The sequence below is a fragment of the Ochotona curzoniae genome, unplaced genomic scaffold, assembly GCF_017591425.1.
Source record: "Ochotona curzoniae isolate NIBS_2020 unplaced genomic scaffold, NIBS_Ocur_1.0 contig_2699, whole genome shotgun sequence".
Lineage (NCBI taxonomy): Eukaryota > Metazoa > Chordata > Mammalia > Lagomorpha > Ochotonidae > Ochotona > Ochotona curzoniae.
The window spans coordinates 7,047,698-7,065,537 of record NW_024465561.1 but is presented as its reverse complement, the minus strand read 5'-3'; the positions used below and the strand labels follow the sequence as shown (position 1 = coordinate 7,065,537).

The 17,840-nt window shown below is 45.9% G+C and overlaps 1 protein-coding gene across 1 annotated transcript in view; it reads right to left on the bottom strand.

Moving 5' to 3' along the window:
- Window positions 1–1,598: 1,598 nt before the first annotated feature.
- The window catches only part of CEP89 (centrosomal protein 89), a 65,834-nt gene continuing 49,592 nt past the window's right edge, over window positions 1,599–17,840 (bottom strand). The window contains exons 16-19 of the mRNA XM_040976557.1: window positions 17,691–17,832; window positions 12,682–12,771; window positions 6,361–6,530; window positions 1,599–1,827 (exon numbers count right to left, since the gene is read on the bottom strand). Coding sequence (XP_040832491.1) covers window positions 1,599–1,827; window positions 6,361–6,530; window positions 12,682–12,771; window positions 17,691–17,832 — 631 coding nt within the window. The remainder of the gene's footprint in view (window positions 1,828–6,360; window positions 6,531–12,681; window positions 12,772–17,690; window positions 17,833–17,840) is intronic.

The following is a 17,840-nucleotide window of genomic DNA, read 5'->3' as shown; positions in this document are numbered from 1 at the left end:
TCTTCCATTTGTTAACTTTGTTGGGTCTTGGATTCCTTCCCATTGATACTGACAGGTAGTTTGGGGTTTGGCCGGGATCCAAAGGCGGGCCCTAACAGGTAAGACAAATGTTTACTGGTCTTCCTGAATTCCAACCAGAGGAACTTGTGTCAAGTTGATGGAACATGCAAAGTCTTTCAATGTCAAGGACTTATGGTCAGACCATAAAATAATTACCAGGAAGGGCGTGGTCTTGAAATTCTTATCTGGGAACAATCTTTATTATCTCTGCACATCCAGGAACCATTAAGATGGTGTAAGTCTGCCTTGGAACTTTGCTCATCATTTTTATGTGTTTCAAGTAATGGTTTGTTTGTTTTTTCTTTTCCATGGATAATCTCCTCAGGGAAACCAGTTGTCTTTCTTAAAGTTTCCTCATTTTTCCCCTACAAAATGACTTCCCATTCTGTTCCCTAACCCATAGCTCCTAATTTCATTTTTATTATTCCTGTTTCTATGGTCACCCATGGAATAAGGTTATGTTAGCAAAGAAAAGATTGTAGGTAACCAAAAAATCTTTTTAAAATAAGATATCATTTTGGGGGATGCTGAAAATGGCTGAGACATCACTTGGGATACCTGTGTTACATGTCAGACATCTTGGGTTTGAGTCCCGGTTCTGCTCCCAAGTCCAACTTCCTGCTAATGTGTGCCCTGGGAAGCAGTAGGCGATGGCTTAAGTACTTGGGTTCCTGCCACCCACAGGACTTGGATTGCTCCTGGCTTTGGTTTGTCCCAGCCTTGGCTGTTGGGAAGCATCTCAGGAGTGGAATAGTAGACGAAAGATCCTTGTCTCTCCAATTTGAAATAAATTAATTTTAAAACTTAAAGAAAAAAAATTCTAGAGCTGCCATTGCGGTGCAACAGGTAAAGTCGCTGTCTGAAATGCCAGCATCCCACATGGATGCCAGTTTGAGTCCTGGCTGCTCTACTACTTATCCAGTTCCCTGCTCATGCCATGGCCTCTGGTGTCTCTACGCAGCACAGCAGAGGACCCAGCTGCTGCTCAGAATCTCATCAAAGAGGCAAACCTCTACATAGTTCCAGAATAAACTGGCTTCCCTGGAGGACAGAGAAGGGCTAGGAGAGAGGGCAGATAGGTTTGGCGCCACTTACCCGAGTACTAGCACTTGTTATTTCACCAAACAAGAAGACAACACTTGAAATGTGCACATGGCTGCCACAACTGTTGCTTCCCTGGGAATGAATCCACACTTCCACTCATCAGACACATGGCATGAGTGCTCACTTGCCCTGCCGTCCCCTCCAAGCTTTCCCCAGCTGTACATTCCCCAGCTGGGAAACAGGCCAGCACAGCAACCTGAGCAATGGGTATCATCCAGGCAGCTAGTCTTGGTGGCAAGACAGACATGGCTAAGTACACTGATCAAAATATATTCTGGTACAAAAGACAGACAGAGATGGGAAGCTTTCATCAGTATTATTAAAATAAAGCAAAATATGAAAAACAGACTAAAAGGTCTGGAATAGATTGTCTCTTCTTGTCCGCTGACTCTCCTGCTGGCTTGTGTCTGGCACTGTCATCAGGTTCCTGGGGCCTAGACCAGCGGCTCCGGCCGACTCTCGTGGGCAGCAGGAAGAGGCTTCAGGTCACAACAACCATCCAGTAGATGTTCAGGAGCTGTGCTGCTGAGGCCGGCGTCCTCCAGAGGTCCGATGCTGTCCCACACACCTGTCCTCTCCAGCGTGGCCTGCAGAAGTCTTCGCACTCTTTGGTTCTCCTTGGAAGTGGACTCCCAAACAACTTCAAGTTCACCTTCAATTTCTCTGTGAGACCCAGAACAAAGGGGAAGCGCATAATTTAAAACATACCAATTGGGCACAGCAGCTAAATTGGTGCTTGGAACGCCTTTATCACCGCAGTGTTCCTACTTCAGGTCCTGGCCTCCATTGCTGACTCCAGCTTCCTGCGAAGGTAGATTCAGTCTGACCAAATGTAAGTTCACTGTGACAAGCCAGGGTCAACAAAATCTGATTTAAATCCTCTCTCCCTCATAAATTTTCAGGTACTGGAAGTTATCCCACATACAAAATAAGTATCAATAAAACAGCAAAAGAAATAAAAGGGATATTAAAAGTAAGCAAAGATTTCCAATAAAAATAAATCTTAAAGAAAAAGTAAGCAAAGATGAAGAACTTACTTGTTATATAACAGATTTTCAAAAGAATCAAATAGAACATCCAAAAACTGAAATATGCAGTTGTTGAAGACAATGTAATGGCTGGGTTACACAGAATATGAAAACAGATGAAGAGAGAATTAGTAAATGGGAATACTAAACAAAGAAATTTCACAGAATATAAACTAGAAAAACAAAGAAATGGAAAGTTTACAAGAGAGGGTGTGTGAAGGATTTAATGAGAAATTCTACTATTCACCTAATACAAGTTCCAGGGGGAAATTTTAAAACAAAGGAGAAAAGGCAGGTTTGTAAACAGAGAATGACTGAAATTTTCCTAGAATTACTAAAAGACACCAATTACAGAGTGCAACTTATATGGCAGAGAAATTTATGAAAAACAAACAAAGAAACTAACCTGCAGAATACAAGAGTTAGGGGAGACTTTAAGATTTAAGAAAGAAAATGAACCATCTAAGGTTCCCCTCCCCCATTTTGATAAAGCTATTTATTTTTTTCCAAATATGTGTTTTGTAAAAAGGGTGAGCTTGGTGCACATTCTATAGAAGTCTGTTTTTACAGATACTGAGAAAAAACCCAAAAGAAGAAAAAGCTTCCATTCATCTAGCTCTGGCTAAACTTCATAGGAAGATTTTTTTTAAGATTTATTTATTTATTTTTGAAGATTTATTTGTTTTTATTACAAAGTCAGATATATAGAGAGGAAGAGAGATAGAGAGGAAGATCTTCCATCCAATGATTCACTCCCCAAGTGACTGCAACGGCCGATGCTGTGCCGATCCAAAGCCAGGAGCCAGGAACCTCCTCCAGGACTCCCACACGGGTGCAAGGTCCCAAGGCTTTGGGCCATTCTTGACTGCTTTCCCAGGCCACAAGCAGGGAGCTGGATGGGAAACAGGGCCACCAGGATTAGAATCGGCACCCATATGGGATCCCAGCACGTTCAAGGCGAGGGCTTTAGGCACTATGCTATTGCACTGGACCCCATGGGAAGATTTTAGCATCTCAAGTGTAAAAGACTCATGACTGTGGTGCTTCTTGCCATGTGAAATACTGACTGTTTTCCCTTATAGCCTACTCTTACTTGTTAGTTGGGATATCAACTAGACAATACACTGAAGTTCAGAGCCAGAGTTCCACTGGACAAAGGTGAGAAGAGAGAGACGGAAAGAGAGGGGGTAGGGTCAGCATGAGAACCAATTCAGTCATAGAGCAACAAACTGGCTTTGACCCCAGTAGATCTCAAGACCAAAGGAGTGGCCTATGAACAGATAAAAAGTTGCAGTACCACGCAGTTAAAAGGTTGCGCCACTTCATGCTATTGCGATCTAATCCAAATTAAAGCTTAGCACACTTCCTGCTCTAGTTCCATCCTCAACCCATCCCATTATCAGCTCACTTCTTAAAGCAGCAAAGGTAAACTTGAATTCAGAGAAGAAGCCATCCTAAACCCTCTAACCTTTACCCTCCCCTCCCACTTACTGCCATGACACAGTTGTCTTTATCAAAGAGGCAGGGATTCTGTCGCTGTCTCATGGAGACCAGTTCCAAACGACACACGAGAAAGGTCTTCTTTTGAGCAACATCTGGCCTACAATCAAAAGGATGCTGTAGACCCCAAAAAAGGACAAACGGCTTCCCAGCAGTGAAACAGAAGAGACTGGTACATGCTGAGAGAAAATGGCTGCTAAGGCATCGGGAACTCACTGGAGGGAGTGCAACACGTGACTGCAAAAAGCCATGTACCAACCGCAGTAAGTAAAATCCAACTGTAGACCTGTGGGTGACACAGCTTAGAAACCAGCCCCAGGGAGAAGACTCTGCCAACCATATATACAATGACCAAGAGCAGAAGAGACAAAGGTACAAAGAATATTACTGAAGACTCCCTTGAAAAAAAGCAAAAGCCTCTGCCAACCCAAGTTAACTGAGGAAGACAGCGAGAAAATGGGAGATACAGAATTTCAAAACATGTTGTAAAGCTTCTGATCAACAATGAGAAGCACGTAACACAGGAGTTTAAGAAATTTAAGGAATATGTTACACAGGAAGTTAATCAAATGAAAGCTGATCTATCAGAAGTTAAGACGAGAGTGGAGCATATTAAACATACAGTGGAGTCTCCAAAATAGAATGTAGGAAGCAGAAGAAAGAATCTCAGAATTGAAGGATATTTCCTGTCACCAGGGGAAAACAAGCTGGAAGCAGAGCTGAGTCCAGCTAAAAAAAATACTCAAGAACTGAAAGACTCTATTAAAAGGCAAAATATAAGAGTTATTGGAGTCAAGAAGGTGCAGAAAGAGAAGCTTGGGTTAAAGGTGTATTTCATGAAATAATAAGGGAAAAACTCCCTAATCTAGAGAAAGAATTGGGAAACAACATTCAGGAAAGGCACAGAACTCCCAACAGGGTTGACGAAAAGCAGTCTTCACCATGACTCATGATAATCAAGCTCTCTTCAATTGAACTTAAGAAAAAGATCCTTAGGGCCCGGCGCCATGGCCTAGCAGCTAAAGACCTCGCCTTGAACACGCTGGGATCCCATATAGGCACCGATTCTAATCCCAGCTGCTCCACTTCCCATCCAGCTCACTGCTTGTGGCCTGGGAAAGCAGTCGAGAACAACCCAAAGCCTTGGGACCCTGCACCCGCGTGGGAAACTTGGAAGAGGCTCCAGGCTCCTGGCTTTGGATCAGTGCAGCACCAGCCATTGTGGTCACTTGGGGAGTGAATCACTGGACAGTAGATCTTCCTCATTGTCTCTCCTCTCCGTATATCTGACTTTGCAATAAAAATAAAATAAATCTTAAAAAATTTAAAAAAAAAAAGCATTTATTTGAAAGGCAGAATGAAAAGAACAGGGAAGGAAAAAGAGAGAGATCTTCCATCCGCTGGATTACTCCCCAAATATTCACAACAAGAATTCAACCCAGGTCTCCCACATGGAGCCACCATTCACTGCTTTCCAAGCTGATTAATAAGGAGATGGATCACAAGCAAAGCAGCTGATGGAGGAACTAACACACTAAGCTGGGATGCAGGCATCCTAAGAAGCCTTTTAACCCACTGTGCCACCAAGTTCAATCCAGCGCTGGGGTTTCTAAAACACTGGCAACACTTGATAATGTCTGCAGGAAAAAAGGTGCAACTGACACACATCCCAATACTGTCTCAGGATGGTCATCTTCCCATCCAAAATTAAGTTCTCCCTCTGCCCCCCCCCCAAAATAAATAAATAAATAAAGGGAAAATATCAGAGCGATAAGAAAGAAAACGGCAGCTAAGGAGTTGGGTTGATTTAGGAAACCCAATTCAGACAATAGCAACTTTTATAAGCTTATATAGTCATTTACTTGAAAGGCAAAGAAATAAGGATGGACAGAGAGGGAGAGGTCCAATCTGCTAGTTCGCTTCCCAAACATCCACGACAGTTCTCACGTGGGTGACAGGAACTCCACTGTGTGAGCCATCCTTGCTGCCTCACAGGGTGTGCATCAGCAGGAAGCTGGAGTCAGGCAACTGGAGCCAGCAAGCAACCCAGGCACTCTGCCGTGGGATGGGAGCATCTTAACTGGTGTCTACATTGCTAGGCTAAATGAAACGCTCACCAGAAGAAGCTCTCAAAACAGAGGATCGGGCCCGGCGCGGTGGCGCAAGTGGTTAAGGTCCTCGCTTTGCACGCCTGGGATCCCATATGGGCGCCGGTTCTAATCCCGGCAGCCCCGCTTCCCTTCCAGCTCCCTGCTTGTGGCCTGGGAAAGCAGCCGAGGACGGCCCAAAGCTTTGGGAACCTGCACCCGCGTGGGAGACCCGGAAGAGGCTCCTGGCTTCGGATCGGCATAGTATCGACCCGTTGCGCTCACTTGGGGAGTGAATCATCGGACGGAAGATCTTCCTCTCTGTCTCTCCTCTCTGTACATCCGCCTTTCCAATGAAAAAATAATAAAAATAAATCTTTAAAAAAAAAAAAAAGAGGATAAAGATAAGGAGCAAGTGAAAATCAAGACCAATATTAAATTCAAATACAACTAAAAGGTCAAAAGCAAAACTAAGCAATCAATCAAAACAGGTCCAGTTGGTCTGGGCAGAAAATTCTGTCAAGCATTCAAAACCCAGCAAATTCTACAGGCCTGGGTCCTCTGGGGTTGGGGTGGCCCACCTTTTCTGCTGCAGGGCCTCATCCAGGACCTCCTGCTTGCCCTGCAGCATCTGGTGGAGGTACCTCATCTCCTGCTGGTACTGTGCTGTCTGGCCTGCCAGCACCTCCCGTTGTTCTGTCAGACGGCAGCTGATGTCCTCCAGCTTCAGCTCTGTCTGCTTCTTGTAGCCCTGTGGTGGGAAGAGCGGGGGACACCGTGAGCAGCGGATGGAGCCTGTGGCCGCACCCCCCACCTGCTCCCTGCATTGTCAGAGCACACTTAGACACTCTGGATCACCTGACCCTGACAGGGCAAGTCTGGATCATGAAAGCCATAAATAATGATAAAAGGACCTCAATAAAAGGGAAAAGGTGCAATAAAATCTAGATAATAGTTTTTTGGTGCCAGGTACTTATATGCTACAAATTAAATTATAAAGTCTCGCCCATAGAACATACTACATGTTTTGCAAGGTAATCTATGTTCTCTGTCTCCGCCCACTCCCCCAACCACACACACAACCAGGGAAATTTCAGTCACTTCCTTACTGGCCAGTGTGGTATTTCAAAGAAAGTATATTGATCTGTGCAATATATACAGATCAAATCATGGTAATTAATTCCCCTATCTTTATCATTACTTCACAAGTTGGGCCTTCAAGCTCCTTTCATCTATTTGCTCAGAAAATCCGTAAGGGCTGGCATTGTGATAGGAAAACAAAGCCACTACCCATGGCACCAGCAGCCCGTACAAGGGGTGGCTTGGGGGGATTCCCCACTGCATCATTTCTCATCTAGCTCCCTGCTAATGTGCCTGGGAAAAGCCCTGGAAAACGGCTCAAGTGCTTGGGTCCCTGCCACAAACGGAGGAAGATCCAGACAAAGCTCTGGGCTCCAAGCTTTGATCTGGCCCAGTCCTGGCCACTTGAGGAGTGAACCAGCCATTTGAGGAGTGAACCAGTGGATGGAAGATTGTCTTTTTCTCTAATTCTGATTTCCAAGTAAAGCTTGATTTACTACCACTCATCTGTTCCAGCTCCCTAATAATGGCCCAGGAAAGCACTGGAAGATGCTCCAAATCCTTGGGCCCCTGCATCCACCTGGGAGATCCAGAAGAAGCTCCTGGCTTCTGGCTTTGGATTTGCTCAGCTCTAGCTATGAGCATCACCTAGGGATTGAACGAGTGGATAGAAGATCTTGATATCTCTCTAGCTCAGCAATTCTGACTTGTAAGTAAAATAAACAAATCTTTGGGGGAAAAAATACATACCAGGTTGCTATGAGTCACTTTAGTATGTGAACACTCATTCCTGCTGGCCACGTGCATTTTGGTAAGTGGCTTTCAGCCTCCCTCCATCTCCAGACTCCTCTTCCCAGCCTCTAGTGTTCACTCTTGCATGTTTAAATTAAATTTTTAAACTTTTTTTTTTTTAATTTGAAAGGCAGAGTGAGAATAGGGAGAGAGGAGAGAGAAAGCTGTCAGTTCACTCTCCAAACGCCCACACAGCAGGGCTGAGCTGATGAACTCCATCTGGGTCTCCAGTGTGGGTGGCAGGACCCTATTACTTAAGCCACCCTTTGCTCCCTGGGTGTGGAGGCTGGACTCAATCCATGACCTCTGATATGAGATGTGGGTGTTCCAAGCAGCAGCAGCTTAAAACGCTTCAACCCATTTTCTACCTCACATCAACATTTTTAAAAAATGTAGACATTGATCTGTTCACAAAACAAAGACACCGAGGCAGAGAGAGCCCCCACTCATTGATTCACTCCTGAAATATCCGCAGCAGCCAAGGCTGGGCCAGGCCAAAGGCAGGAGGAAGAAACTCAAACCAACTTTCCAGGTAGGTGGCAACTTCTTTAGCCATTCCCGAGGGTGTGTGTTAGCAGGAAGCTGGAATAGGAAGTAGAGCTGGGGCTTGAACCCCAGCACTTCGAGTATTGTCAAACACTTGCCTCCAGCCCAGTTCTTTTCCATCTCATCAAGTGCTTCTGACCTTAATTTTTATCTTGCGATGACTTCAACCTTCCCGTGTGTGTGGGGGTGAGGGGTTTGCATCAACCTGGGTTATCTTCATTCATCCTTTCATTTCCAATCTTTCTGAAACTCCATTTCAAGTCGCTCCTTGGATACAGCTTGGAATAGCATTTTGGTTTAGTAATTCATTAGAAAGTATGGGTGATTGAAGCTCATTTACATTTATTTTTATTTATATGATAGATTTGGTCACAATTTTGGTTTTTTGGTTTTCTTTTTTTTTTTTTTTAAGATTTATTTCTTTAATTGAAAGGCATAGTTAGAGTGCAGGAGAGAAAGAAATTTTCCACCTGTTGGTTCATTTTCCAGATGGCCACAGTGGCCAGGGCTGGGCCAGGCAGGAACCAGGAGCCTGGAACTCCAGCCTAGTCCCATGTGGCAGTGCAGGCCCAAGCTCTTGCATGACCTCCTGGTGTTGCTTTTGCAGGCTTATTAGTAGGGAGCTGGTTTAGAAATGGAGCAGCCAGGATTTGGCACTCTCATGGGATATGTTATAGGTGGCAACTTAATCCACTGTGCCTCAACACCAACCCCTCCTATTTTTATTGTTAAACATTTATTTGTATTAATGTTATTTACATGAAGAGAGTAATATTGTCCATCTGTTAGTATGCTCCTCAGATAGTCACAAGAGCCAGAGCTGGGTCAGGCCGAGTCTACAACGTGGAACTCAATCCGAGTCTCCCACCTGGGTGGCAGGGAGCCAACCGCCTGAACAATCACTTCCTGTTCCCAGGGAGTACTACAGCAGGAAGCTAGAATTGGAAGTGGAGTTGGGACTCGAACCCAGGTACTCTGATGCGGGATGCAGGTGTCCCGAGTGGCACCTGATCCGCTGTGCTAAACACTTGACCCTGACGCCCTCACGCTAGAGCATCCACTGCTGCCCTGTGGCAGGAACAGTAAATTGGCTCGTAACAGCCTTTTCTCACTCTTTCTGCTCTCTGTCCACCTGCTCACACACACTCAGCTCTTCACGCTGGATTTTTCAGCTCTGAAGGATGTTCTTTGCCTCTTCCCTCTGTGGCACGGTTACCATATATGAAGCAGTCAGGGTGCTTGCTCCACTTTCTCTCCTCGCCCTTTTCCTATCATTTTGCCCTTGGTTATATTTCTATGTTGTCAGAAAACATTTGTATTCTATCAGTCTCCTCCCTAAAGTCTTTGCTCACTACAAATTAAATGTTGCCAAAGCTTTGCCAATCATTTCCTGGTTGGATGAACTCGGGACAGGATTTGAAGCGCAGGCTCCCAGCTCTCCAGGATGCTTCTCCATCCCAGCGTGCTCCTGTTACTGCCGACAGGTGCCTCTGCTTTCCCCTCTTGAGCCTAAGAGCTTTTTCTTCAACATCAAGTTCTTTGGGGTCCATTCCAGGTCCATTTTCTTTTTCCAGGTATCCAATGTACCTTTTCACTACACACACTCAAGACTTAAGACACAGTTTGCAGTCATGAAGCCATCTTTTCGGTTTCTTACCTGGGAACCCTCACAACAGGGAGGGTGGATCTTTGTCACTCCTTACCGAATTCTTCTTAAGTGACCTCCCTGTTTTCTTGTCATCTTTTACTCGTTTTCAGCCTTGAAATTCCTCTTGGTGCTTTCATGGTGTTTTTCTCCTTGCCATTCAGTCCCAGTTTCTGAAATGATTCTGCTTCTGTTCCTTTCCTGAGTTTCCTGTCAGTGTCACTGTTCACTATCTGGGTCTCATTTCTTGCTCGGATTCCTGTGTTTCTGCGATTTCTTCCTGCCTTGACTGCATTATTAAGTTTTATCTGTCTGCATACTTCAAAAAGTTATGGAAAATGGAATTCAAATGTTCCCTTTGGCACAAAAAGATCTGAAATCATGCCTAATTTTTTTTTTTTTGTGGTATGCATTTCCATAAACTTTTCTAAGATCTCTCATAGGCACAGATTTCAAAAAAAATTTTTTTTTGCACCAAATAACTCTTTTAATTCCATTTTCATGAACTTTAAAAGTACCTGCTCCTGATTCAGTACTTATTTTGGCTTCTCATTTCGGGGGAGGTGGGGAATGTACACTGGTCGTCTACACTGGCAGCTGCAGGAACAAGCTGGGAAGGGACAGGGAGGGGAGTGGGGGGCGGCGGTGCAGGCACCCCGTTTCCGTGGGCTCCAGGTGAAAAGCATTTCTGCGTCTTCTGGTGAAGAGAAACCTGTGCAAGACACAGGTTTCCCAGTAGTTATTATTTTTCTGTTTTCTACTGAATTTTTCAAATGTGATATCTTTACTTCTTTATTTTTTCCCTCAGGCTGTAAATTATTTTTCTGAATGACAGGTCTAAGTTGGGTGTCTGTTTATAAATTCGTACTTCGAGAGACTTTAGCCATGACTTGATTTGTGTACTTGTTATTGTATATGTAGATGTACGGTTGATTCTATGTTATATATAAAAATTGTTATTACATATTACTCGCAAAGCTGAGACTGCTATGAGACAGTAAAAAAAAAAAAAGTACCTTCATTATCTAGCTAGCTAGCTAATAACTACTTGTCAGTTCACTTGGAAGTGAACAGTTTCGATCACCTTGGTGGCAACATGTTTTAGGGAGACAAGAGGAAGAGTGAGTGAGAGACCTTCTACCTTCTCATTTATTCCCCAGTAGCCGCAAAGGCCAGGGGTGAACCAGCTCGAACACAGAAGCTTCTTCTGGGTGCAAGGGCCTAAACACTTGGGCCACCACCTTCCAGGGCCTGTGCCAGGGCATAAGGAGGGAGCTGGATCCCGTACGGGATGCCAAGGTCACAGGTGGCAGCTTCATATATACATCACAATGCCTTCCTTAGCAACATTATTTTTAGTAAGTCTTCATCAGTTTTCTTCAGTACAAGAGTTACGCTCTGCCCCCTTTTCTTCAAGTATTTTTGTATGGAGGCCACTGATTTCCTTGGAGATGAAATGAAATTCTTTGAGGACGAGTGTAATGAATGTGCCATGCTTCCCCTACTGACCATCTTGCAGCTCCCTCCCTCCTTCTCTTTCTCCCTCTCTCAATCTGGCCTTATTCATGCTTCTGTCTAAGCTCCGTTTCTGTAGTGTAGAGGTTATGATGTTCGCCTCACACATGCTTCTGTCTGTAGCCCTAAGATTACACTGAGGCCCCTGCTATTGAAAGAATGTTCTTATCGTTAGAAGTCATGTGTTTCTGAGGTTTCCTGACAGGTTATCTCCCTAGTTTCCCAAGCCTTTTCTTGCCTTCCTGGTAAATGCTGCCCTGTCTAACTTGGGTCCTGCTCATAGATCTCCGCTCTACGTGAACATTCCTGATGACTCCTGTCCAGACAGGTGATGAAGACACGGATTTCCCGGCAGAACCATCTGCTCTGAAGGCCACATCTCCTCTTTCGGAAGTAACATCCAGTACATTTCAAAAACTAAAATGCAAGTGGAGGGGTGCAGGGCACATGGTGGCATAACCAGCTAATCCTCTACCTGCAGGTGCTGGCATCCCATGTGGGCACTGGTTCATGTCCCGGCTGCTCTGCTTCTAATGTAGCTCCCTGCTTGGGGCCTGGGAAATGGCTCAAGTCCTTGGGTTCCTGCACCCACATGGGACACCCAGAGGAAGCTTCTGGCTCCCAGCTTCAGACTGGCCCAGCTCTGGCTGTTGTAGCTATTTTGGAAAGACAACCAGCAGATAGTAGATCTCTCTCTCTCTCTCTCTCTCTCTGTATCTCCCTCGCTCTTTGTAACTCTGTCAAGTAGAATAAAATCTTAAAAAAAAAAAAGGGGGGGGGTGAAGTCCACAGAGGAAAATGACCCACAATACGTCTATAAGGATCCTGTCACTAACAGAATGACACACTCCTTTGAGTCTTGCTGAGGCAGAGTTGAGATATCACTTTGAATATTGCTTTGGACTTGCTGGAATTTTTAAGTATATTATTTCATTAATTCCCCAAATATGTACAGAATTATAGACTGCTGTGGGCCAGGTGCTAGTCTAGGTGCTTGGGATATTTCAGTGAATAAGAACAGCCAACATTCCCTGCACTTTTAGAGCGCGTAGCTTGGTAGAGAGACAGACAACAGCCACATGAAAGAATGAACAAAGCACATGGTCTGTTACAAGGAGCTGGAATGTGGCGAGGAAGCAACAGCACAAGGGCGTGAGAAGCACGAGTTGAGAGGTGCTGATTTACGCCAGCGAAGCCTTACACAGACTCACTCTGTGGATGGATCGAGAAACACTCAAACCCTCAGCTTTCTTCAATACCCACAGCTGCACCAGCAGGCCCATCGATGGGGAGAAGGCATCTCCGAGGCTAGGGCACCACTGACCTTGAACTGCTCCTCCAACCTTCCCAGTCGGATTTTGTCTTTTATGCTTTTATTGAGGACTCCGTTCTTCTCACCGTCTAAATATGTAGCCTATGGAGAGAAAAGGAAAGAGTGGGCTCCTGGTTTTATAGAAGAATTTAAATAACGACTAATTCTTTTGCAAAAAAATCATCACTGTCCACTGGGAATCTTCATCCTTGCCACCTGCCCTTTCCCAACATCTCCTCCCAGCCCCTTCCCTGCCCACTCTGTTTGCCCTTTATGGACACAACACAGGCCAACGGCTGAAGAGGAGCCATGGCAGGGGCCTGCACATGAGGTGTCCTCACGGCAATATTAGAGGGCATAGGGTCTCCAGGACACATCTCTTTTATTGCAGAGTCTGTGAGAGGGCTTTAAAAACCACATGGAAACATGGAATTAAAAATTAAGTTTAGGGAGTGAGCATTTTGGTTAGCAGTTAAGATGCCTGTACTCCGCTTTGGACTATCTGGGTTCAATTCCCAGCTCAGGCACAGGACTCCAGCTTCCTGCTAATGCAAAACAACCAGGGAGTTAGCTGTGGATGGCTCAAGTGATTGGGTTCCAACCACTAACATGGGAGACCTGGACTGAGTTTTTGGCTATTGGCCCAGGCCCAGCCTTGGCTGTTGTAGACATACAGGAAGTGAACCAGGGGATGGAAGCTCTCTATTTCTCTTCCTGACTTTCAAATAAATAGAGGTTGGCATTGTAGCAAAGCAGGTGAAACCACTGCTTGTGACACCAGATGGGTACCGCTTTGAGTTCCAGCTGCTCTACTTCTGATCCAGCTACCTGCTAATGTGCTGGGAACAGAAAGCAGTGGAGGTGAGCCCCTGTACCCACATGGGAGAACTGGAAGAAGCCCCTAGCTTTGAAGTGGCTCAGCTCCAGCTGTTGTGGCTATTCAGGGAGTGAAACAGTGGACAGAAAAGCTCTCTCTCCATCTCTCACTCTCTCTAGATATACAACAGTCATTCAAATAAATAAAGAAATCTTAAACTAAATAAATGTTAAAGACTATTTAACAAGAGCCAAATAAACTTGTAGCAGCTTAAATATCTATGAGGTTAAGAATAATTTATACGGCCCAGCGGCTTGGCCTAGCTCTAATGTTCTCGCCTTGTATGCACGGAGATCCCATATGGGCGCTGGTTCTAATCCCAGCAGCCTCGCTTCCCATCCAGCTCCCTGCTTGTTGTTTTCCCTGTTGTTTTCCCTAGGAAAACAGTTGAGGACAACCCAAAACCTTAGGACCCCACACCCGTGTTGGAGACCCGGAAGAGCTCCACGCTCCTGGCTTTGGATTGGCACAGTTCTGGCCATTGCAGTCACTTGTGGAGTGAATCATCGGACAGAAGATATTCCTCTCTGTCTCTCCTCCTCTCTCTGTATATCTGATTTTGCAATAAAAAAAAATAAATCTTTAAAAAAAGAATAATTTAATAGGCTACTCTACAATCCAAACATATTGAGCTGTGCATCCAAGAGGAATGTCATCTGAAGTTGGTTTAGATTAATATCCACATGGAAAATGATCCAGTACACACTGTAAGTTAACTATGTCAGATACTAAAACTTAAATAAAGGTGAGGGTTCCCACTAAGGCAGCTGGTGATGGCAGTCTGACTTTCTAGAAAGGAAAGATATGACGGAGTTAAACACTGGCCCCATGTCACTTGGAAAAGCCAGCCTAAGGAACAGGATTAGACATCAAGATATCAGTATTTAAGACTATTGTTTCTCTCACAGAAATGTGAGATGGTGACACAGATATTCTTCCTAGCCACAGGTAATCAGTGGAAGCTTCCGGAAGCACAGTGGAATTCTTACCTGCTAAGCATGCACCGGGGCGGGGGGGAAGGGGGCAGCTGGGGGTTTTCACAAGGGCCGGGTGATGCAGTGTATGCGGCCCAGAATTAGGACATGGGTGAGGCCAGCAGGGCAGTCCCAACTGCTCCAGACTTCGGCAGAGGGAAAGCCCGGTGTTCCCAGGGACAAGGAACCCGCAGGCACAAGGCAGCTGGCCCAGAAGTCCTGACAGCTGCCATGTACCCCTCTGGATGGGCAATGGTGTCTGTGGGCTCACAGGGGCCTAGTGACAGGTGGAGCCGAGTGGGTGACAGCAGCGTCCCTTGAGTCCTGTGTTTTAGCTGTGAATTTGAGGGAGTGGCGGGGGGGGGGGCAGGTCTTAGGGATTCTACACAGCAGCCTGGCTTTCAGGCCATTACGGGAGGACTGTTAGAGTCCGTTGGCTTCATCTGCAGCTTTGAAATGTTTGCCCACAGAGTGTGGGACCTCCCTTTGGACCTCCAGCCCAGGACTACAAAGATGAGAGGTTGGGCCAAAGGGAGGAGCTCGACTGCATCAGAGAGACCTGTGGTGCCTCCGGGATCACGTGGAGCCACAGGGCCTGCATGCCAAGGGCGCCTGTGTGTCCTGCCTTTAAGACAGAAGGCTTCTATCTTCAGAATCCCCAGACATATCTGGAAGAGAAATGGGTTTGTTTGGCACTGCACGTTTTTTCAACAAGCCTTTTCAATACTGGGGTGGGCAACAGCAGGAGGGGAAACGAGCACTTGGTGCCACTACAGAAAACACCAGGATTCAGCACTTTGCTGGGGACAGCAGCTTTTTAGGGTGGGACCCGCTGGGCCAGAAAGTCTGGATGCTTTCTCTGGAAAAGAGTTAGAAACCACCAGTAACATATGAGCGGGCTTACACCATTCCCACCAACAACTATCCTAATTGTAAAAGTCTTCAGGGCCAGCGGGGTGGCAGAGCAGGTGAAGCTATTGCTTGTGACGCTGGCATTTCCCATCAGAGTGTCAACTGAGTACCTGGAAAGGCAGCAGATGAGGGCCCAGATGTTCGGGCACCAGCCACCGTGTGGGAGATGAGCATGGGATCCCCGGTCCCTAGTTTGGGCCTAGACTAGCTCTGGCCATTGCAGCCATTTGGGAATTGAACCAAAGAATAGCAGATTTTTCTCTTATTTTATCTTCAGAACTAAGACAGCAGTATAAAGATATATCTGTAGGTATAATAAATACATGATGGCAATGGTTCCTACTTCATTACATGGACTAATCCCCTTATTTACCTTCCTATATCGTTTGCCATTATGGAATAGGTTAAATTTGCCATAAAAACAAAACAAAACTCCTCCACTCGTCCCTCCCGCTCTCCCTTCCAAAGGCATGATATCTGAGAAAAATAAAGTGACAGAGAGGGCCCGGTAGACAGAGAGGGCACAGTAGCCTAGTGGCCTTGAATGCTCCAGGATCCCATATGGGTGCTGCTTCATATCCCAGCAGCCCCGGTTCCCATCCAGCTCCCAGCTTGTGGCCTGGGAAAGCAGTCGAGGACGGCCCAAAGGCTTAAGATTCTGCATCCGTGTGGGAGACCCAAAAGAAACTCCTGGCTCCTAGCTCCAGATCTGTTCAGCACTGGCCTGTTGCAGCCCCTTGGGGAGTGAACCATCAGATGGAAGATCTTCCGCTCTGTCTCTCCTCCTCTCTGTGTATCTGACTTTCCAATCAAAAATAAATAAATCCTTTTTTAAAGATTTATTTTTTTTATTTTCTTTATTGGAAAGGCAGATATACAGAGAAGAGGAGAGACAGAGAGGAAGATCTTCCATCCCATGATGCATTAGCAGGAAGCTGGATTGAGGCAGAACGGCTACGCTCACAGTGGAACGCCAGACACTGAATGTCAGCGTCTCTAAGGCAGCTTACCTCACTGTGCCACAAGGCTGGCCACATTCGCATTTCAAAAATGTCCTCATTGTTAAAAAGCTAAAGTTTACACAATCTGAAAATATGTACTTAAAAGTTTTAAATGCAAAGCTTTTAAAAAAATATTTCTTTAAAAAAATTTTTTTAGGGCCCGGCGCGGTGGCACAAGTGGTTAAGTCCTCGCCTTGCACGCCCGGGATCCCATATGGGCGCCGGTTCTAATCCCGGCAGCCCCGCTTCCCTTCCAGCTCCCTGCCTGTGGCCTGGGAAAGCAGTCGAGGACGGCCCAAAGCTTTGGGAAACTGCACCCGCGTGGGAGACCCGGAAGAGGCTCCTGGCTTCGGATCGGCATAGTATCGGCCCGTTGCGCTCACTTGGGGAGTGAATCATCGGACGGAAGATCTTCCTCTCTGTCTCTCCTCTCTGTATATCCGCCTTTCCAATAAAAAAATAATAAAAATAAATCTTTAAAAAAAAAAAAAAAAAAAATTTTTTTATTGCAAAGTCAGATGTACAGAAAGGAGGAGAGACAGAGAGGAAGATCTTCCATCTGATGATTCACTCCCCAAGTGACCGCAATAGCCGGTGCTGTGCCGATCTGAAGCTAGGAGCCTGGAGCTCTTCCGGGTCTCCCACGCGAGTGCAGGGTCCCAAGGCTTTAGGCCATCCTCGACTGCTTTCCCAGGCCACAAGCAGGGAGCTGGATGGGAAGTGAGTCTGCCAGGATTAGAACTGGCGCCCATATGGGATCCTGGCGCGTTCAAGGCGAGGTCTTTAGCCGCTAGGCCATCGCACCAGGCCCAAAATGCAAAGCGTTTTATGAATTATTTAAAAGATACTCACTTTATAAAAAAAATTATTTATTTTTATTGGAAAGGAAAATTTACAGAGACAAGGGGAGACAAGGGGAGACAAAGGTCTCCCATCTACTGGTTCACTCCCAGGTGGCTGCAATGGCCACAGCTGAGCTGATCTGAAGCCAGGAGCCTCTTCCAGGTCTCCCTCATGGGTACAGGGTCCCAAGGCTTTGTGCTGTACTCCACTGCTTTCCCAGGCCACAAGCAGGGAGATGGATGGGAAGCGGGGAAGTCAGACCAGGAACCAGGACATGGGATCCCAGTGTTCACGCACGACAAGGACTTTAGCCTCTAGGTTATTGCACCAGGCCCATTAAAAGATATTCCAAAAATAGCATTTGCTTACCAATTTGCAGCTCGTTTACATTGATGTAAATTTGAGCAAACTCACCAAAACCCTAAGCGTGTCCCGCTCCTGGGCCACGCTCTCTGCCAGGCCGACAATGCTCGCCAGGTACTGGTGGGCAGACATCTCGTTGCCCAGGGCTTTGTCCACCTGCTTTCTGAGGAGATCAATTTTCTTTCGCGATTTCCTTGTGTG